The sequence below is a fragment of the Carcharhinus amblyrhynchos genome, chromosome 7 (genome assembly GCF_965287045.1).
Source record: "Carcharhinus amblyrhynchos chromosome 7, sCarAmb.v2.hapA, whole genome shotgun sequence".
NCBI lineage: Eukaryota > Metazoa > Chordata > Chondrichthyes > Carcharhiniformes > Carcharhinidae > Carcharhinus > Carcharhinus amblyrhynchos.
The window spans coordinates 9,492,800-9,515,415 of NC_137330.1; the positions used below are offsets into that span (position 1 = coordinate 9,492,800).

At 44.2% G+C, this 22,616-nt stretch overlaps 1 protein-coding gene across 1 annotated transcript in view; it reads left to right on the forward strand.

Moving 5' to 3' along the window:
- The window catches only part of cog2 (component of oligomeric golgi complex 2), a 69,577-nt gene that overhangs the window by 25,623 nt on the left and 21,338 nt on the right, over nucleotides 1–22,616 (forward strand). Inside the window, exons 6-12 of the mRNA XM_080191923.1 lie at nucleotides 565–673; nucleotides 3,850–4,029; nucleotides 8,405–8,529; nucleotides 13,595–13,721; nucleotides 13,819–13,958; nucleotides 14,496–14,557; nucleotides 14,662–14,813. Coding sequence (XP_080048049.1) covers nucleotides 565–673; nucleotides 3,850–4,029; nucleotides 8,405–8,529; nucleotides 13,595–13,721; nucleotides 13,819–13,958; nucleotides 14,496–14,557; nucleotides 14,662–14,813 — 895 coding nt within the window. The remainder of the gene's footprint in view (nucleotides 1–564; nucleotides 674–3,849; nucleotides 4,030–8,404; nucleotides 8,530–13,594; nucleotides 13,722–13,818; nucleotides 13,959–14,495; nucleotides 14,558–14,661; nucleotides 14,814–22,616) is intronic.

Below are 22,616 nucleotides of genomic sequence, written 5' to 3' on the forward strand. Positions count from 1 at the left end.
TGTTTCCAAATCACCTAACCTTCCTTCAACTGGCTATCTAATTTCCCAAATGCAGGCATGATCTCTGTGTTTCAGTACTAATTCCAGTGCTGTATCATTCCAGCACTGAACATCCTTCACCTTGAATTCAGACAGTTCACCCTTGGCCAAAAGAAGCTGTTGAAGGTTTTTGCCACTGCTGCTCCCAGCACTGCAGTATATGTGACAAGTTTGGTGTTACCTGAGAGGCCACGACTGCCCTTCAAGCATCCTTACCTCCATCTGCTGTTACTGGCAAGCTGCTGAGATGAAGGAAACGTGTTTTTGATCTGTGCCATATATTGCTGTCCTGCAAATTGTGTTCTCTGAAAAATTGCTTATACAAACAGCTAAATCTTGTGAGGACTGACAGTGTAGTTCATATCAGGGATCCAGATTTGACTGCTTTCGTGATGTTAAGGAATTTTCTTTACAGACGGTGTAAAGTGGTCCTTGACATCTTTGCGGTTGTCATTGACATTTTAATGCCCTGAATCAACACCTTTCTTTAGTTTTCTTTTTAACCCTTGCATTTATTCTCGGCAGACCTCCCTTGGCCGGGCAGATGCTGGAAAGGATTGGGACTGAATTTAACCAATTACACTTTCACGCTGTGCAGAGCAAGGGAATGCCCCTTTTGGACAAAGTGAGACCTGTAAGTGTGCAATTTGCTAATGGGTTTGCTGTAGTTCTAATTCTGCACCAGGAAGTGGGTACACCGTAGACTTAATTAGGTTAGGTGCATTTACCCGAACAGGTGCTGGAGTGTAGCAACTAGGGGAATTTCACAGTAATTTCATTGCGGTGTAATGAAAGGCTTACTTATGACTAATAAATAAACTTTAATTTTTAATCATAAAAGCAGAAAAACTGACCATAGTTTTACCCTACTGATGATTACAAAGTGTCGTTGCAATAGTAATCCTGTTTAGTATGAGGAACCGCAGGTTCAGACATTTGGTGTATGTATTAGCTGAGGAGCCAATGGTGCGAAGCTACCATCTGTGGGATTATGACTGAATGCCTAAGTCAACATCCCATCTAAAACCGTAAGCAGCCTGTGGTCATCCTTGCAAAAATTTAAAATATGCCACCAAAGCCTTTGTTGTGGTAATAGATTGAATAAGAGGTGATAAATGAGCAATAACAAACAGGAAAAGACCCTGTGGTCTGTCCAGCCAGTACCAATGCAACTAAGTTCAAGCTAAGTTTATTTAATAGTGTCACAATAGGCTTACATTAACACTGCAATGAAATTACTGTGAAAATCCCCTAGTTGCCACGCACTGACGCCTCTTCAGGTACACGGAAGGAAAATTTAGCACAGCCGTGCACCTAACCAACACGTCTTTCGGACTGTGATTTGATTTAATTTATTATTGTCACGTGTATTAGACTACAGTGAAAAAGTATTGTTTCTTGCATTATACAGGCAAAGCATATAGTACTTGGAGAAGGGAAAGAGAACATGCAGAATGTAGTGTTATAGTCATAGGGTGTGGGAAAGATCAATTTAGTGAGGTAGGTTACATTCAGAAGTCTGGCAGCTGGGAAGAAGCTGTTCTTGAGTCTTGGTACGTGACCGTAGAGTTTTGTATCATTTCCTCAACAGGAGAAGGTGGAAGAGAATATGGGGTGTGTGGGGTTCTTGATTATGCTGGCTGTTTTTCTGAGTCAGCAGGAAGTGCAGACAAAGTCATTGGATAGGAGACTGGTTTTCATGATGGACTGGGCTTCATTCACGACTTTTTGCAGTTTGGTGCAGTTTTGGACAGAGGAGGAGCCATAACAAGCTGTGATACATCCAGAAATGATGTTTTCTATGGTGCATTTGTAAGAGTTGGTGAGAGGTGTTGCAGACATGCCAAATTTCCTTAGCCTCCTGAGAAAGTTGAGGTTTTGGTGGGTTTTCTTAACTATAGAGTTGGCATGAAGAGACCAGGATAGGTTGTTGGTGATTTGGACACCTAGAAACCTGAAGGTCTCGACCATTTCCACTTCATCCCCGTTGATGTAAACAAGGCATGTCCTCCACTCCACTTCCTGAAGTCAATAGGAGGAAACTGGAGCACCTGGAGGAATGCAAACTCCCTTATAGACAGTGGCCTAAACCAGGAATCGAACTCAGACTCAAGGCGCTGTGAGGCAATAGTGCCACTGTGACAAACTGCGATGTGCATCACAATGCAGACACTGCTCACTCTATCTGAAGCCATGTGATTTCCAGGGAGGTGAAAAGCCAGCTGAAAAATTAAGGTTAATTCTGGGGCTGAAACCTGGAAGAATTCTCTCAAAGCTTTAGGTGATGGGAACGTATCTCATTCTGACAATAGTTAATGGGGTTGCGGTAACATACCTTATGTACAGGTTAATCTCCATCATCAGCCACAACCAGGCTCCACTTTCACTTGGAGTAATAAAGAAACCTCACAAGTGCTTTGTTGAGAATTTCTAGCTCTTACTAATTGTCCCAGAATTTCCCGATTACTCTGAAACCTAGGAACCTGGATCACTTTCATCGCACACTTTGTTGTGCAGGATCTTGGTCATTCTCAGTTCCAGAAGTCTTGTGGGATTTGTTTCTTGTCTGCTTCTGGTATGCATTGTTTCTGATGGAGCTGCCACCTTCTCCCAGCTCTCTGGTATATGTGGAAAAGAGATGTATATGCAAGAGCAGTTCTTTGAAATAAATTGGGAGAATTTAGATCAGGGGGAGGTCATTCAACCGCTCAACCCTGTTCTGCTGTTTATTAGGTGGTGACTGGTCAGCATCTTAACTCAATTTATCTGCCTTGGTTCTGTAGCCCTTAAAAGTCTTGAAATTTTCAGTTGACGCCCTCCCCACCCCAAACCTCAATTTGTGTTTTGTGAAAGAGTTTCAGGTTTCTACAAACGCTTTGTGTGATGAACCGCTACTTGACAACGCTCCTGAATGATCCACTTTTAAGCTTCTCCCCCCTTCATGGTGGCTCAGTGGTTAGCACTGCTGCCTCACAGCGCCAGGGACCCAGGTTTGATTCTGGCTTTGGATCACTGTCTGTGCGGAGTCTGCACATTCACCAGTGTCTGCATGGATTTCCTCTTGGTGCTCCGGTTTCCTCCCACAGTCCGAAAGATGTACTGGTTAGGTGCATTGGCCAAGCTAAATTCTCCCTCACTGTACCCGAAAAGGTGCCGGAGTGTGGCGACTAGGGGATTTTCACAGTAACTTCGTTGCAGTCTTAATGTAAGCCTATTTGTCAGACTAATAAATAAACTTTAAACTTTAAAACATTGCTCTAGGCTCCCCCGTCAGAGGAAATAGTTTTTCTCTTTCTACCTTATCAAATAACGTGGTTAAATGAAAATACCTCAACATCCATTCGTAGACATGCAGGGTAGAATAGGTGTAGGGTGATGCGGCTGCACGGGCTCGTTGGGCCGAAGGGCCTGTTTCCCGTGCTGGGTTGTTCTTTGTTCTTTGCTCTTTATCTCTCTTACGCTCAAGTGAGTAAGCCTGTATATGCAACCTGTGGTCCCAATTTAAACTTTTTAGCCGGGGAACATTCTGGTGAATTGGTACTGCACTCAGTCCAGGGTCAATCCATCCTTCCTGGTATGTGAGAACTAAACACATTACTCTAAATGGGGGCTAGCTCAAGGTTTATGGAGTTAATAGGGTGAGGAACACTCTGTTAACTTGTGGTAAAAAGTAACTGTCCCAGCAGAAACCCTGTACTTCTCTAAATTTAACTATTTACTCCCGGTGTCAAATGTTTTCACATCTCTCCCACCAGTTAATTTTATATTTGTATATGCCACTGTATCATGTATACTGAACTCTGTTTACAGCGAATAGCTGGAATTACAGCTATGCTTCAGCAGTCACTGGAAGGGCTGCTATTGGAAGGCCTGCAGACCGCCAATGTTGAGATCGTACGCCCTTGTTTACGGACCTATGCGACCATAGACAAAACCAGGGATGCCGAAGCACTGATTGGCCAGGTGCTCGTGAAACCCTACGTAGAAGAGGTGAGTAAACGGCGTGTTACTCCAGGTAACTGCAAGAGAATTTCACGTTTTACTATAAATCTGACTTCTTTCGTATCTTGCATTTGCTGTTGGAGTGAAGTGCAGAGTCGAGGAGCAACCCATGAGATTCACTGAGGGTAATCAACGTTTGTCTGCTGTGGTGAGGAGAGTAGAGATGTGTCAAGGAGCGAGGCTGTGGGAACGAAGAGCACAGAGTGAGAATGCATTGAAAGGAGATCGCCTCAGATAATGAGGCGGTGACTGGAATACAGTGCCTCTACATGATGAAATGCAAGATTGCCTCGGAGTGAACTGGTGAGGAGGAAACAGCACCTCAGGATGAGGAAGGAAGAGCAACTTGGAGTGAAGGGCTGAATATCACAGGAAATGAGCTGTTGAGAAGGGAGGACCATCTCTGATTCTTAGGTGACACAGTGAGGAGGGGAGTGAGATAGAGAGAAGGGAGGATTGGAGTGAAGCTATTCGGCGGGCAGAGGATTGGGTAGTGAGATGGTGAGGGGAGGAGGGAGGAGATTCAGGGCGTGAGGTGGTGAAGGAAGAAAATTGGATTGTGAGGTGACGTGAAGGGAGTTGGAGTGTGGTGGTTAGGAGGAGTAAGGCAAGATCATGGGAAGTGGGTGGCATAATGACAAGGAGAGAAGGGGATTGGAGATGAGATGGTGAGGCTGATGCATCTTTCATGCCCACCTAAGAGGACATATTATTGATCTCTATGTAAAATTATTACATTTCTTGATCAATGGTGACTAGCTTTTACTTAATGCTCCAAGCAAGCCAATGTGACCCAGTGAGTAGCACACTCACCTCTGAGTCAGAAGGTTGTGGGTCAAATTTCCACTCCAGGGACTTTTCCCAGTTTAATATTTCATCTGATGGGCAGAATATTGAGCAGCACAGAACTCCAACAGTACTGGCACTCGAGAGCCACAGCCAAAATCTACTCGCTCCTGTTCACTTTGTATATGTTGTTTCACTCCCAGGCAACTTGGTCATATGATCAGTTAGTGGAATCCAGGTGCTTGACAAGAAGTTGTTCAGATAAATCATCCCTACACAAAACATGTCGTCCCCAACCCACCCAAAACATATGGGCCGTCATAGAGTGCGAACTAGAAGTAGAACCAGCTCACCACTGTATCCTGCTGATCAGTACGGCATATGGCAAGCTGACAGACTGTGTAATTGATGCTTATGGCTACAAATGACATTAACAAATTAGGCAGAAAAAGCAAAAACCAGAAGTAGATTTAGTTGGGTTACAATATTTCACTTAACTGGCAAAATCTGACCTTTCAGGATTACGTTCTTCCATGAGAGGGGAAGGCTTTTTAAAAGCAGTTTGTATTCCCATCATTTTTTTTTCCCATAGAAGAGGTGGGTGATTATGGAGTTGATCAAAAATTTGTTTTACCAGTTAATACATAACAGCCTTCTTAGCAAAATTGAAGTCCATGAGGTTAAAAGGGCAGTGACTGGATATATAATTGGCAGAAAGGAAAAGTATGTTTTAGAATCTTAGAATCCCTGAAGAGGCCATTTGACCCATCAAGCCAGCACTGGCTCTATCCCCATATATTTACCTTGTAAATCTCCTAACACTAAGGGACAATTTATCATGGCCAGTCAGCCTGACCTGCACATCTTTGGACTGTGGGAGGAAACCAGAGCACCCGGAGGAAACCCACACCGGAAATCAAACCAGGGTCGCTGGGGCTGTGAGGCAACAATTCTAACGGCTGTGCCACCCCAAGTAGTGACAAACAATTTTTTAGTAGACTCGAAGGAATTTTGCAGTGGTGTCCCTGAGAGATTGGTGTTGAGACCAGCTGCCTTTCTTGATACACATTAATGACCTGGACTTGGTTATACAGGATATAATATCAAAGTTTGCGAATGATGCAAAGCTCAGAAGTGTAGTAAGCAGTGGAGAAGATAGTAACAGAGTTAGAGAATACCAAGGATGAGAAATTTCAGTCTTTTCGTAGAACCTTGACGTGTGAATCATGGAGTTTCCACTTTAATATTCTTCCGACCACTGCCTCCCCTCGGCTGCAGCCTCTTGCAACCCGTCTAAAACCAGAAGGAGAGAGTCTCAGCCCAGAAAATCTCTGCCAGTAATGAGGCTGGCTGCAGGTCAGGCCTTGTGCCACCCTGACCTGGCTGCAGTCCACATTTGCAGCTCAAGCTGCTTCACTGGTCACGTTCTAACTGGCTTCCAGCTCCTCCTCCTCCTCCGACTGCTGTAGACTTTCAGTGGGGCTGCCAAGCTGCCCTTCTCCTGCTTTGTATATAATTACACTGCAAAGGGTCACATCTAGTGCACACTGATGGCAACATCCCCTTCTGCACACACAAGGAAAGTAAGTGGTAGCAGCGAGCTTCAGAGTGAAATTGTTACCCTCTGAGTTGGCAGGAGGGTGAGGCATGGAGCAAGGCCTGTGTCAACCAGAAGATCACCACTGTCCCTTTCCCCCTTGCAGCAACCTGGCACAGCCTATCATGATGTGGATGTGCCGGAGTTGGACTGGGGTAAACAGTAAAAAGTCTGACAACACCAGGTTTAAGTCCAACTTAAGGTTGGACTTAAACCTGGTGTTGTCAGACTTTTTACACAGCCTATCATGGCAGCAGGGTAGTTCCCTAGAGAAACTGGTTTTCTCCTGAGACCTGAGAAACTTACAATGGTGTTCAAAATCTTGATTAAGTAAATATAGTTAGTGGCAGAAAAGGCAGTGACCAAAGGTCACATTTAAATAAATCAGTAAAAGAACCAGAGGCGATGTGAGGAAAGGCAGGTTGTGATCTTGTACTACCTGAGAGTAGTGGAAGCAGATTTAATAGGGAGAATTGGATAAAGACTTGAAAAGGAAAACTAATTGAAGGGCTGAGGGAGCTAATTTGATAGCTCTTTCAAAGAACATAAGAACTAGAAGCAGGAGTCAGCCATCTGGCCCCTTAAACCTGCTCGAGCCGAAAGGAAAGGAAGTATGATAGGCCAAATGGCCTCATTCTGTGCCTTATCATCATAGAATCCCTACAATACAGAAGAAGGCCATTCAGCTCATCGAGTCTGCACTGAGCATAATCCCAGTCGGGCCCCACTTATTTAACCTGCTAATCCCCCTAACACTAAGTGACAGTTTAGCGTGGTCAACCAACATAACCTGCACATCTTTGGCGTGTGGGAGGAAACCGGAGCACCTGGGGGAAACCCACTCAGGCATGGGGGGAATGTGCAAACTCCACACAGACAGTGACCTGAGGCCAGAATTGAACCTGAGTCTTTGGCGCTGTGAGGCAGCAGTGCTGACCATTGTGTCACCGTGCTGCCTCATTCCGTGAGCCTGTAATAAAATGCAGGAGTCTGCAGTGAGAGGTTTCCTCCTGTGCTATAGCACAGAATGCAGAGGAAGTAGTCTATGTCGATCAAGCAAGGCAAACCGCTGAGCTATAATACATTTATTTTTGTTATTACGTTACAGCAAGTAACTCAAAAAATTAAAATTAGGTACTGCCCATATTTTGGAATTTACACTTAGTAGGCAGTCTGATTCAGCGCTTTGTGACTTTCAAGTCACCATGTACTTTGCAATGTGACCCTTTTGTCAGTTTCTTGTGCTTTTGTTTAAGTATGCACCAAGAGTTTCATGTCCAGATAATGTGTACTGAAATGTCTGCCTGTTTAAAATGTAGCAGATTAGTTCCTTCACTGGATCCTTAGCGCCTCCACCCAATCACCAGATGTGAGGAAATTTAATCCTGTTAACCCTTTCTCCTTCAGGACAGAGTGTTTCATGACTATGAAAGGAGCAGCTGGTACACGTCACCTCTAGGTCAGGCTTTGAAACCAGCATTCCCCCCTCACCCCCTTCCTTAATTGGGGAGCCCATTCTGTGACCTAATGTTTTGGTGAGTGGCTATCAAAAAGCGAAAAGGAAGGAATGTCTGGCACCTGCAATTTTCCTTCATTTACCCTGATCCACTTATAAACCCTACAACCAAAAGAGAAAATGCTGGAAACTCTCAGCAGGTCCGGCATCTGCAAGAGGAGAAAAGAGCTGACGTTTCGTGTCCAAATGACCTTTTGCCTAAGTTTTGATAAAGGGCCATCTGGACTTGAAACGTCAGCTCTTTTCTCCCCTTACCGATGCTGCCAGGCCTGCTGAGATTTTCCAGCAGTTTCTCTCGGTTTCAGATTCCAGCATCCACAGCAATTTGCTTTTATAAACCTTACAAGTTCAGTTTCTTCTGTGAAAAGTTAGCAGTCTAAAAACTGAGTTGGAATGGGTTGTATTCAGCAGCTTATTTGCAAATTTTTCTTATCGTCAGTTTAAAAGGATATTTTTCCTTCCAGGTCATCAGCGAACAGTATGTTCAGTCTGGGACAAGTGGTCTTCGTGAAATGTATGGAAAACTGCTAGACTTCATTCCTAACCATTGCCGGCTTCTCCAAGTGGTGACTGGGGGAGCAGTAATCGGGTGAGTTGCATGCAACTAAAATAATCTTTCATCTGTTCAATGTTCTGAAAATAACTTTCTTGATGGACTACAAACTAATTGTTAACTCCCTGGGAGATCCACATAGACTGAGAATTATCAAGCATAAACTAAACAGTTGGATGACATGCTTCATATGGATTAATTAATTATAAGCAAAATAGAGGGGAGAAAATTCCTTTACAAACTCTAGCAGGTTGAAAGGCAAAGGTTCACTAGGATGAAGACAGGAAGTTCAGGATGACATAGAGAACCTGGCAAGAGCCAAGGCTGAAGCATTTGCAACCAAAGTCAAGCTGTTCCAGTACAGCTACAACGCTGATGTCCGCCTGAAAGAAAGTGAAATTCCCAGGTATATACTGCCCACAAAAAGGAGGACAAATCCAATTCGATCAATTACTGCCCCATCCACCCATGGCTCGGTGGCACAGTGGTTAGCACTGCTGCCTCACAGCGCCAGAGACTCGGGTTCAATTCTGGCCTCGGGCCACTGTGTGGAGTTTGCATGTTCTCCCTGTGTCTGCGTGGGTTCTTTCCAGGTGCTCTGGTTTCCTCCCACACTCCAAAGATGTGTGGGTTAGGTTGATTGGCCATGCTAAATTGACCCTTGTGTTAGCAGGAGTAACAGGGTAAGTATGTGAGGTTATGGGAATAGGGCTGGACAGGATTATGGTACAGACTTGATGGTCCAAATGGCCTCCTTCTGCACTGTTGGAATTCTATGATTCTACTTCTATTCATGTGCTAGAAAATACCATCAACAGTGCCATAAAGTGATGTATACTCGGCAATAACTTAGTCAACAATACTTAGTTTGAATTCCATCAGAACGCTCAATTCCAGACCACATTGCAGTCTTGTTACAAATATGGATAAAAGAGATGAATTCCAGAGGTGAAAGGACTGGTTACACTTGGCATTAAGGTAGTATTTAACTGAATGTGGCACCATGGAGCCTGTGTAAAATTGGAGTCAAATGGAGAATCACATACAGCTCCACTGGCTGAATCATACTTGGTATGTAGGAAGATGGCTATGGTGATTAGAGATTAATCATCCCAGGCCATCATTGCAATAGTTCCTCACGGTAGTGACCAAGACCCAACGATCTTCAGCTGCTTCATTACTACCTTCCCTCCATCATAAGGTCAGAAGAGGGAATATTCGCTGGTGACCGCACAGTGTTTAATTTCCTTTCGCATCCCTTCAAATAAGGAAATGTCTGTCGCTACACATAGCAAGACCTGGACAACATTCAGACTTGGGCAGACAAGTGGCAAATAACACGGGTGTCAATCAAAGCTTTTCAGAGGCTGCAGAAAAGACTGGCTGGAATAGTAGGATGAAAAAGACATATGTGGAGACGAGAACCTAGTGTTGTTCTCCATCAAACACAGAAGATTAGATAGATGCATACAAAATTATTAATAGTTTTGGTGAAGTTTGGCAGAAGAGTCTACCACAGGACATGGGTTTAAAATGATTTGCAAAACAATCAGAGGTGACAGCAGAACAAAAACGAGGCAGCAAGTTGTGATCAATGGTTGACTGGCCATGCTAAATTGCCCGTAATGTCCCAGGATGTGTAGGTTAGAGGGATTAACAGATTAGATGTCAGGATTGGGCCCGGGGTGGGATTGTCATCAAAGCAGACTCTTGGGCTGAATGGCCTCCTTCCAAACTGTAGGGTTTCTATGATTCTTGTAGGGTTTCTATGTGCTGCCTGAAAAGTTGGTGGAAGCAGATTCAGTCATACTATTCTGAATAAATACTTGAAGGGAAACATTTTCACATGGTTATGGGGAGAGAACAAGGAATTGGGACTAATTGGCTAGTCCCATCAAAGATCTAACATGGGCATCTTCGGCCGAAAAGTCCCTTTCAGTGGCTGTATCATTGTGTGATTCTATTAGATATTTAGCACAGAGCGACAGAAGGGATTTAGGGATCTTATAATCCTTTGATGAGCGAAGGCAGCTGCACTCTTCGTATCTGAGAACCGACTGTGTGTCGTACTGGGACTTGGAGTTCCATTCCCACTCATCTTGACCAGGGCTCCAACCTGACATCTGTTGTCAGAGAAAGAGATGCTGATTTTTCCAGAGAAAATATCTTGTATTACATCAAGTAAATGGAACTTTGAATTTATTTTTAGTTTGCAATGAGTTTATAGATATTAAAGAGTTGCCTTTGAGTTTATGTAAGCTGGCATTAATTTATAGTTAGAAAATCATAGAATCGCCCCATTGAGTCTGCACTGACAACGATCCCATCCAGCCCCAATCTCCATAACCCCATGCATTTAACCTAGCTAGTTCCCCCGACACTAATAGGCACAGCCAACCTACCTAAACTGCACATCTTTGGACTTTGGGAGGAACCTGGAGGAAATCCACACAGACACGGAGAGAATGTGCAAAGTCCACACAAACAGTGACCCAAGCTAGGAATTGAACCCTGGTCCCTGGTGCTGTGAGATAGCAGTGCTAACCACTGTGCCACCCTGTTGTTATCTTATCCTGTTGGAAATCTAACCATATCAAACACTAAATCATGTGTTATTCTGTGGATTGTGTAACTGGCAGCTTCTTGACAACTTCCAGTGATCTAACAATTTAATGTTTTTTTTAAATATTCTTCCATGGGATATGGCTGTCTTTGGCAAGGCCAGCATTTGTTGCCCATGCTTAATTGTCCTTGAGAATGTTACGAATTTTCATCCTTGCATTTGGGATACCCTTCTGCAGCTAATCATTTGGATCCACTGGCTGATCATTTGTCTTGGGGCTGTTCCTTATTACTGGGTTAATCACGCAGGCTGAGAACCATTCCAAGAACAAAGAACAAAATCAGCCCGGGAAACAGGCCCTTCGGCCCAACGAGCCCGCGCCGCCATCTCAACACCACCAGTCCACCTCTCTACTCACAACCCCTGTCTAATGTTTTATGGCCATCCAGATTGAGGGAAACTGATTTAGGGACAATTTATTCCTGCCAATCAGCCTAACAGCACATCTTTGGGGTGTGGGAGGAAACCGGAGCACCCGGAGAAAACCCACGCAAGCACGGGGAGAATGCACAAACTCCCACAGACACCGGCCCAAATCCATGTGTCTGCACAGCAATCAGCGATAGTCACTGAGCTGTCGTCTTGCCCAGTATCTTGTCCAGTTTAGGCACACACTAACGACATGAAGCACTAGGCCAATCTCGAACAACCAAGAGCAGCCCCAGTACGACCCATGGTGTGTATGCCCCTCGTTGGGCACGAGGTGGACCGACTTAAAACCTGTGAATGAAAAGAGAAAAAACATTATCATACTATACCCATTTACATTACCAGGGACGCCCCAATGCTAATGACCCTTATTTAAAAGGTTCTCCTATATCCACCCATCTCCAACTCAGTCATGTGCCTGTCTAAGTTACTCTTAAAGGACTCTAGCATGTTTGCCTCCACCACCTTACTTGGCAGAGCATTCCATACCCCCACAACCCTCTGTGTGAAAAACCTCCCTCTAATATCTGTGTTGTACCTCTCCCCCCTCACCTTAAGTCCATGGCCCCTTGTCCTACGTGTCTCTATTATAGGAAATAGCTTACCTCTGTTTACTCTATCTATACCCTTCATAATCTTATATACCTCTATTAGATCCCCCCTCAGTCGGCGTCTTTCAAGGGAAAAGAGCCCCAATTTCTTCAATCTTTCCTCATACCCCAGTCCTTCCATACCAGGCAACATCCTGGTAAACCTCCTCTGTACTCTCTCCAGAGTTTCCATGTCCTTCCAGTAGTAAGGCGACCAGAACTGGACGCAGTACTCCAAATGCGGCCTAACCAACGCTTTGTACAACTGCAACATGAGACTCCAGCCTGCACTTTTTCTTATGGTCTTTGTTATGAAGGGGGAGGTTTGATCTCTGAGAACTAGCACTCAACCACGCAAAAGGAAGTACCTTCCTTCCTTAATCATTAAACAGTGTGTGAGAAGGAGTAATATCTGTGCTTCAACCAAAATAATTATTTTGATTAAACCAAAATAACCACCTGAGACATTGTCTGTAAAAGCGACAAGTGACACTATTTATATAACTAACAGTTAACTAAACTATTAACAAACCCAATAAAATGTGATTCTAATGGATTGCTGTTTAGATAAATACAATTTGCACTGATTAACAAAAGAATAGAATTTCTAGTCACTCAAAATTTCAACCAGGTTTGTTGTCTTCCAGAATCTTTGCTGATTTCTTCTATCTTCGCTATCGAGATGAGGCTTTCTTTTAAGACGTACATGTGGCTGTTATGCTGGCAAAGACACTTGTTGGCTGTGCCTCTCTCTCCCTCAAACTGAGAGCTCTGGCAGAGGCAGTTGCTGTCTGGCTCTTGGGAGCTGGCTATAATATTGCTGATGACATACCAAAATCCCTACATTAAGAGTGGTTTACAGGTTACCAAAACATTAAATTCAAATCTGATAGGGTGCTATTATTTGAATGCCTAGTTTAAATTGATTGTTTTTGAATTTTAACCAACCTATTGTCTAAGCAGTACTATTGCCTGGCCTCTCAAAACAATGTTTTACTCCGTACTCTCTGTGTACTTGCAATTTGTATCTGTATCTCTTTTAAAAACAGCATTTGTTTTAACAGAACCATGAAATTTTATCACTCTTAACATTTCACAATTTTTAAATAATTTTACAGACACTATCTTCACAACACTTTTGCTCTTATGTTCACTATCTCTATGACAGGCAATGTCCAAGTAACCAGATGTACTTGTACTTTTACCTTGTAAAAATAACTGTATGTTTGGAATAAATTAGGGGTGCATTCGCAACAGATATCTGACCAAAAATACTGGCACTTTAATCGGACACAAGGGCAAAGCAAAACTGCAGTGTGCAAATGAAGCTGGTGTAATTAAAAATTGGTGTACTTAGAAATGACACCAGTTGCACATATTGAACCATTGTCTGCATGCCTGTTATCATAAATCACTGCATTTACTGTTGCCTGACCCTTGTGTATGCTCTCTGTTCCAGCGATAAGACAGAAGTCATTCCAGGCTATGATTTTACAGTGAATTCCGTCTGGCCTGAAATGGTACGAGGTTTAGAGGAAAAGGTGCCGTCATTATTTAACCCAGGAAATCCAGATATGTTCCATGAGGTAACTAACTGTGCGATCAATTTTATATTTTGATAAACGCAATTATTCCCCGGGACTTTTTTTTCCCCCTAACCATTCTCCATATTGGATATTGCAGAAATACACAATTACTATGGAATTTATTCGGAGATTTGAGTTGCAGTGTGCATCTCAAGCAAGTGTAAAGAGACTGAGATCGCACTCAGCGTACAAGAGTTTCAACAATAAATGGAGCCTGCCTGTTTATTACCAAATCAGGTTCGTCTGCAGTCAGTGGCTGTATTGTCTTCAGCCCATGTTCTTTAGTTTGTTTATTAGTGTCACAAGTCACCTTACATTAACACTGCAATGAAGTAACTGTGAAAATCCCATAGTCGCCACACTCCAGCACCTGTTCGGGGACACCAAGGGAGAATTTAGGGCGTCCAATGCACCTAACCAGCATCGGACTGGGGGAGGAAACTGGAGCACCCGGAGGAATACCATGCAGACAATGGGAGAACATGCAGACTTTGCACAGTGACCCAAGCCGGGAATTCCCAGGTCCCCTGTGCCATAAGGCAGCAGTGCTAACCCCACTGTGTTACCCAAGTAATTTCACAACTGTAGCCGGTGCATTGTCTGCTCCTGATCATTTGTGCCAATAACATTTCATTATTCAATTGTTTGAGTTAACAACGTACTTAGCACAGAGTCTAACTTTTCAACAGTCCTTATTTTGCTTCAGCTTGTCCAGATATAGGTTTAAAGAAAGAAATAACATAAGCATTTGCACTTTACCCAATCCTTTATCAGGTTCAAGGAAATTGCAGGAGATTTGGAGGCGACTATGTCTGAAGGTTTGAAGGAAGCACCAGGTAAGAGCTTTGTAATAATAAAGAAGCTTCTTTTAGAACTGGCTCTAAGCACAACATATCCCACGTGAACACAAAGGGCTGACAGTCGAGTTTTTTTGATGCAGATGGAAGTGAGTTTCGGCTTTTGGTTACACATGTTCTGTGGCAGAACCTTCTGAAATGCTGGGCTGATCACATCTATCTTCCCCCACTCGCTCACCGCTTCTGGAAGCTGACTCTGCAGTTACTAGCACGCTACTCAAAGTGGGTGGATGAGGTGAGTGAGATCCCTTTCTGTGTCTCAGGTAGAAAACACTTGGAATCTTGCTGCACAGAAGGAGATGCATATGCGTTTGCTATTGGCTCAGAAGAACGATCCAATTAACCCCATTCTTCCCTTGCACTTTCCCCATAGCCCTGCTGTTGGTTTACTTTTCAACTATGTGACAGTTCCCCTTTCAAAGTCACTACTGCATCAGTTTCCACCACTTGTCCAGCAGCGCATTCCAGATCATCGTACCCCACTGTGATTTTAAAAGAAAATGTTCACTTCACATTCCCTCCCTGACTTTCTTGTTCAATGAGGAAGGTCATCGAGCTGCTAGCAATGCTTGTGGTAAACATGTTGATCAGTTAATGGTTTTAACCAGATTGAAGTGGACTAATTGCATTTGGTAAAGTGTGCTGATTGCACCACTGGTGTTATAGATGGTCTACCACTTCCTTAGTATCGGCTTAAACAACTTCAGATAAATGGATAGAAGGGCATCCAATTGAAATTAGTGCAGTTAGTTAGTGGGCTTCTGTACAAAGCTATCAGGCCGTAATATTTGTTGGGAAAGTTATATCCCTGTCTAAAAAAAAAAAATCCTCAACACTTCTGCACGCAAAAGGATTGTGGAAATTTGGAACTCTCTCCCCAAAAGGCTGTTCAGGCTGTAATTTCAATATTGAGGTCGATCAACTTTTGTTGGTGGTGGCATAATGGCACAGTGGTTAACTCGCTGTCAGGGCGGGATGTCTGGTAGAGGTAAAGGTGGGAAAGGTCTTGGGAAGGGTGGTGCCAAACGGCATCGGAAAGTTCTCCGCAATAATATCCAGGGAATAACTAAACCTGCAATTCATCGGCTCACTCGGCGTGGGGGCGTTAAGCGCATTTCAGGCCTCATCTACGAAGAAACCCGCGGAGTCCTGAAAGTTTTCTTAGAGAACATCATTCGGGACTCCGTTACCTACACAGAACACGCCAAACGCAAGACCGTTACTGCCATGGATGTTGTGTATGCCCTGAAACGCCAAGGACGAACTCTCTACGGTTTTAGTGGTTGAAAACAAGAAAATATTTTAGTAATGCTGCCTCACAGCGCCAGGGTTCAATTCCCAGCTTGGGTCACTGTCTGTGCAGAGTGTGCACATTCTCCCCATGTCTGCATGGGTTTCCTCCAGGTGTTCCAGTTTCCTCCCACAGTCTGAAAGATGTGCTGCTTAGGTGCATTGGCCACGCTAAATTCTCCCTCAGTGTACCCGAATGAGCGCTGGAGTGTGGCGACTAGGAGCTTTTCACAGTAACTTCATTGCCGTGTTAATGTAAGCCTACTTGTGACAATAATAAACTTTAAAAGTTCACTCAAGGAGTCTGAGTTGCTGTGGCAACATGTACTTTTATATTGATGTTGTAGGCTGGAGCTATGAATATTTAGATTCCCAACTTTCCATTATGGGCTGACTAGGTACCTCTCCCACTGTTACCACCCGCCGCTGATGGGTGTTGGAAGGATTTTCAAGTTGATACTTGACATGTTTAGCTGTGTTGTGAACACACCTTCCTTGACCATCAAATCCTAAGGTGGGGCTCAAATTCTGAACTCTGAGGCAACGACACCACCCACTGTATCACAGGAGCTGCAGATTCTTGTCAGTAGGAGGATAAGGAGTCAAGGCAGGTGGATAGAGTAAAGCGATGGATCATTCACAACAGGCAGCAGGTTCTGTATGTCTTACTGCATTCCTTGTGTTTCTATCAAGGAGCAATATCAATTGAGCTCATTTTCTCTGCTACTGATCACTTCCCCATACCTATCCTTGCCACACAGGAAGCATTTCTTAAATCATTGTTCACCATTGTACTTTGTTAATTCTCTCAGTACTAATGGAGTTTTTTTAAAATCATCTCACAGAAACACCACTCTAACTCGATAGACGATGTTGATTCAGTTGTTAGTCTGGACAATGTGTTTGAAGGAAGAGCCAAGCAACTGAATTCGTACAGAGTCAGAGGTTTACAGCATGGAAACAGGCCTTTCAGCCCAACTTGTCCATGCTGCCCAGTATTTACCACTAAGCTAGTCCCAATTGCCTGCATTTGGCCCATATCCCTCTATACCCATCTTATCCATGTAACCATCTAAACGCTTTTTGAAAAATAAAATTGTACCCACCTCTACCACTGGCTCTCGTTCCAGACACACTCCAGACTCTGTGAAAAAATTGCCTCTCTGGACCCTTTTGTATCTTTCCCCTCACCTTAAACCTATGCCCTCTAGTTTTAGATTCCCCACCTTTGAGAAAAGACATTGACCATTTAGGCTTTGCTAGAATCATAGAATCCCTACAGTGCAGAAGGAGGCCATTTGGCCCATTGAGTCTGCACCAACCACAATCCCATCCAGACCCTTTCCCATAACCCCACATATTTACCCTGCTAATCCCCCAGATACTAGGGTTGATCTAGCATGGCCAGTCAACCTAACCTGCACATCTTTGGACCTTGGGAGGAGACCAGAGCACCTGGAGGAAACCCATGCAGACACAGGGAGAATGTGCAGACTCCGTGCAGACAGTGACCCGAGGCCAGAATTGAACCTGGATCCCTGCTGCTGTGAGGCAGCAGTGCTACTGTGCCGCCCCTTGTTAAAATATGTATCTTAATGGCAGCTTTTAGAATTGACCCAGTAGCTATTTAAATTCATAAGGCTCCAGTGACTGGTGTTTTACAACAACAACCTGTATTTATATAGTGTCTTAAATACAGAAGAACATCACAAAGTGATTTACAAGGCGTCTGATCTTGAACTGCCTATGAAAATAGGCAGCAAATCTCTGTAGTTGGTGAGGAATGGATTAAAAACACTAAGCATAGTTTTAGCACAAGAATTAGAGTTTTCCCATCCTGTTATATTAACCTGCTGCTGCAAAGGTACATTGTTGTATTAGCACAGTTAGAGGATATAGTGGGCAATGGTGCCACCTAGGGGCATCAGTGCAATCATCACATTACCAACAACAACTTGAATTTACACCTTTTAATGAGCAGGCAATGACTTAGTGATATTATCACTAAACTGTTCATCCAGAAACTCAGCTCATGTTCTGGGGAGCCAGGTTCAAATCACGCCAGTGATGGAAGAGGTCATCAACAGTGCTATCAAGCAGCAGCTGCTCAGCAATAACCTGCGCAGTTACACCCAGTTTGGGTTTCACCAGGGTCACTCAGCTCCTGACCTCATTACAGCCTTGGTTCAAACATGGACAATTCCAGTGGTGAGATGAGAGTGACAGTTGTTGACATCATGGTCACATTCAATTGAGTGTGGTATCAAGGAGGCCTAGTGAAACTGGAATCAATGGGAATCAGGGGGCAAACTCTCCGCTGGTTGGAGTCATACCTGGTACAAAGGAAGATGGTTGTGGTTGTGGAGGGTCAGTCATCTCAGCTCCAGTACATCTCTGCAGGAGTCCCTCAGGATAGTGTCCTAGGCCAAACCATCTTCAGTTCCTTCATCAATGATCTTCCCATCATCATAAAATCAGAAGTGAGGGATGTTACTGATGATTACACAATGTTCAGCACCATTTGTGACTGAACAGTCTATGTTCCAATGCAACAACATCTTGACAATATCCAGGTTTGGGCTGACAAGTGACAAATAACATTTGCACCATACAAATGCCAAGCAATGACCATCACCAATAAGAGATACTCTAACTACCATCCCTTGACATTCAATGGTGTAACCACCACTGAATCCCCACTTTCAACATCCTTGAGGTTGCCATTGACCAGAAACTCAACTGGACTTGCCACTTAAACACAGTGACTACAAGAGCAGATCAGAGGCTAGGAATACTGTGACGAGAACTCAACCTCCTGACTCCCCAGAGCCTATCCACCATCTACAAGGCGCAAAGAATGTGATGGAATACTCTTCACTTGCCTGGATGGGTGCAGCTCCAACAACACTCAAGAAGCTTGACACCGTTCAGGACAAAGTAGCCCACTTGATTAGCACTATATCCATAAACATTCACTCCCTCCACCACCGACGCTCAGTAGCAGCAGTGTGTACCATCTACATGATGCACTGCAGCAATTCACCAAAGATCCTTCGACAAGGATCATGGCCACTTCCATCTAGAAGGACAAGGACAGCAGATAAATGGGAACATCACCATCTGCATGTTTGCCTCCAAGCTACTCACCATTCTAACTTGGAAATATATTGCCGTTCCTTCGCAGTTGCTGGATCAAATACCTGGAATTCCCTCCCTAATGGCATTGTGGGTCAGCCCACAGCACGTGGATTGTAGCAATTCAAGAAGGCAGCTCACCACCACCTTCCCAAGGGGTAACTAAGGAAGGGCAATAAACGCTGGCCAGCCAGTGACGCCCATGTCCCATGAATAAAAAATATGTCGAAACATTCCAAGCATGTTTTTTGAAATAAAATGTGATACTGAGCTACATAAGATATGAGGAAAGCTTGGCCCAAATATTAGGTTCTTGAAGGCAGAAGAGATGGCTGTCCTTACACAGTCTGACCTACATGTGACTCCAGAGCCACAATGTGGCTGACTCTCAACTGACCTCTGAAGTGGCCTAGCAAGCCACTCAATAGGAATGGGCAATAAATGCTCACCAGCCAGTGATGCCCACGTCTCATGAGTGAATTAAAAAAATGGCAGAAGAGATGGAGAGGTTTTTGAAGGAAATTCTAAGCTTGGGGCCCAGGCAGCGGCAGACACTGCCAACAACGAAGAGGACATTCTTCATTGACATAGATGATTCATGTGCAGTCAAAGGATCTTTTAATAAATATGTTGAACATATCTGAATAAACAATTCAGGAGCAGAGTTGAAATACCTAATATTAGAGAGGATGCAATTAAGGTGAGAGGGAAACTTCAAAGGAGATGTGAGGGGCGAATTTTTAACACAGAGTGTCTGGAATGTGCTGCCAGGAGTGGTGGTGAAGGCAAATACAATATGGGGCATTTAAGGGACTTTTAGATAAGCACGTGAATATGCAAGGAGTAGAGGGATATGGACCAAGGGCAGGCAGAAGGGATTAGTTTAGTTTGGCATCATGTTCATTACAATGTTGTGGGCCAAAGGGCCTGTTCCTTTGCTGTACTGTTCTGTATATAATGGACTACTTAGGCATTTCAGTGTTGGCATTTAAAAGTGTGATAACAGGAAAAGAAGTGTGTGGGGGAGAAAACAGAACTTTGCACTTAATCTATTACTCTTTAATAATTTTGTTCAGTAGTTGCGCAATGTGCAATAATATGTTGTTTGAAGTTGAGGAAGTGCCCAGGGAGGCACACGCATCAATAGCTGTGGAATCTGGAGGAAAAAAAAGTCCTGCGAATATGTCATTAGCAGGAGGAATGTCGAACAACAGGTGGATCAACGAAACTAAAGGATAAATTAAAAGCGGAGGAATTTAGAGTAGCTAAGAGCAGTGGGTGAGAAGAGGATTGGGAAAGGTTTAAATGTCAACAAAGATTGACAAAAAAGTTGATAAAGAAGGGTAGAAGAAGCTATGAAGCTGGGCTAGCGCTTAATATAAAAAAGGATAGCAAGAGTTTTTATAAATATATAAAAAGGAAGAGGCTGGCTAGGGTGAACGTTGGTCCCTTAGAGGATGAGAAAGGGGACCTAGTGGTAGGGGATGGGGATATGGCTAAGGTCTTGAATAACTTTTTTGTTTCTGTCTTCACGGAGGAGGACGTGAATAATTTGCCGGGTGTTAGCGATGGAAAGGTGGTAGGACTGGAGGGTCTTAATGACATTACTGTTACTAGAGAGGTGGTGCGCGACAGACTGGAGGGGCTGATTGTGGACAAGTCCCCAGGACCGGATGGAATGCATCCGAGGGTTCTGAAAGAAATGGCGGAGGTTATAGTGGATGCCTTGGTGGTTATTTTCCAGACGTCGCTGGATTCCGGGGAAGTGCCGGAAGATTGGAAAACGGCTAATGTTACGCCGTTGTTTAAGAAGGGTGCCAGGCAAAAGGCGGGGAATTATAGGCCGGTTAGTTTAACGTCTGTGGTAGGTAAAATGTTAGAATCCGTCATTAAGGAGGAAATTGCGAGGCATCTTGAAGGGAATTGCTTGATAGGGCAGACGCAACACGGTTTCATTAAAGGGAAGTCGTGTCTGACAAATTTTACTGGAGTTCTATGAGGATGTGTCTAGGGCGCTGGATAGAGGAGAGCCGGTGGATGTGGTCTTTCTGGATTTTCAGAAGGCGTTTGATAAGGTACCTCACAAGAGGTTACTGCAGAAGGTCAGAGGACATGGAGTTGGGGGTAGGGTGTTAGCGTGGATAGAGGATTGGTTGTCAAATAGGAGGCAGAGAGTGGGGGTCAATGGGTGCTATTCGGATTGGCGGTTGGTGACTAGTGGGGTGCCCCAGGGGTCGGTGCTGGGGCCTCAGCTATTTACCATTTATATAGATGATCTGGAGGAGGGAACCGAGTGTAGGGTGTCGAAATTTGCTGATGACACCAAGATTGGGGGAAAGGCAAATTGTGCGGAGGGTGTGGAGAGTCTGCAGAAGGATCTAGATAGGCTGGGAGAATGGGCCAGGAAATGGCAAATGGAATTTAATGTTGGCAAGTGTGAGGTGGTCCACTTTGGTAGGAAGGACTATTACTTACGTGGCGAGAAACTGCAGCAGGCGACGGTGCAGAGGGACCTCGGGGTCCTTGTGCATGAGTCGCAAAAACCCAGCCTGCAGGTGCAGCAGGTGGTCAGGAAGGCGAATGGGATGCTGGCCTTCATCGCGAGGGGGATTGAATATAAAAGTAGGGAGGTCTTGCTGCAGCTGTATAGGGCATTGGTGAGGCCGCAGCTGGAGTACTGTGTGCAGTTTTGGGCGCCGCACCTGCGCAAGGATATTTTGGCCTTGGAGGGAGTGCAGAGGAGGTTTACTAGGCTGATACCGGAGTTGAGGGGGTTGAGCTATGAGGAGAGGCTGAATAAACTAGGCTTGTACTCGTTAGAGTTTAGAAGAATGAGGGGAGATCTCATTGAGACGTATAAGATGATGAATGGGATGGATAGGATAGAGGTGGAGAGACTCTTCCTGCTCAAAAAAGACAGTAGGACTAGGGGGCACAGCCTCAAGATAAAGGGGGGGCGGTTTAGAACGGAGTTGAGGAGGAACTTCTTCACTCAAAGGGTGGTGAATATCTGGAATTCTCTGCCCGTTGAAGTGGTGGAGGCTGCCTCGCTAAATATTTTTAAGAAGCGGGTTGATGGGTTTTTGATAAGAGAGGGGATTAAGGGTTATGGGGAGAGGGCGGGAATGTGGAACTGAGCCACGACAGATCAGCCATGACCTTATTGAATGGCGGGGCAGGCTCGAAGGGCCAGATGGCCTACTCCTGCTCCTACTTCTTATGTTCTTATGTAAATAGTACAAAACTATTCATGATGTGGGTGGTTCTGTTAAATATATTCTTCACTGCAGTTTTCACCAAGTAGACCCTGGGCAAATTATACACACAGTTACGGGGGTAAGAGACCCATTGAAGTCAAACTAGAACAGTTAAATATTTGCAGAGTTTCTGGGCCAGGTGGGATACAGCCAGGAACCATCAAGGAATTGAAGGAAAAAGTTTGGCACATTTTGGTCCTTTATTATTAGTGATACATATATTGGTATACAGTGAAAATTATTGTTTGCTATACAAATTGTGTGCTATAGAGATAAAGCATACTATTCAGAGTACATGGGGAGAAGGAAAGAAGACGGTGCAGAATATAGTGTTACAGTCACAGCTAGGGTGTAGA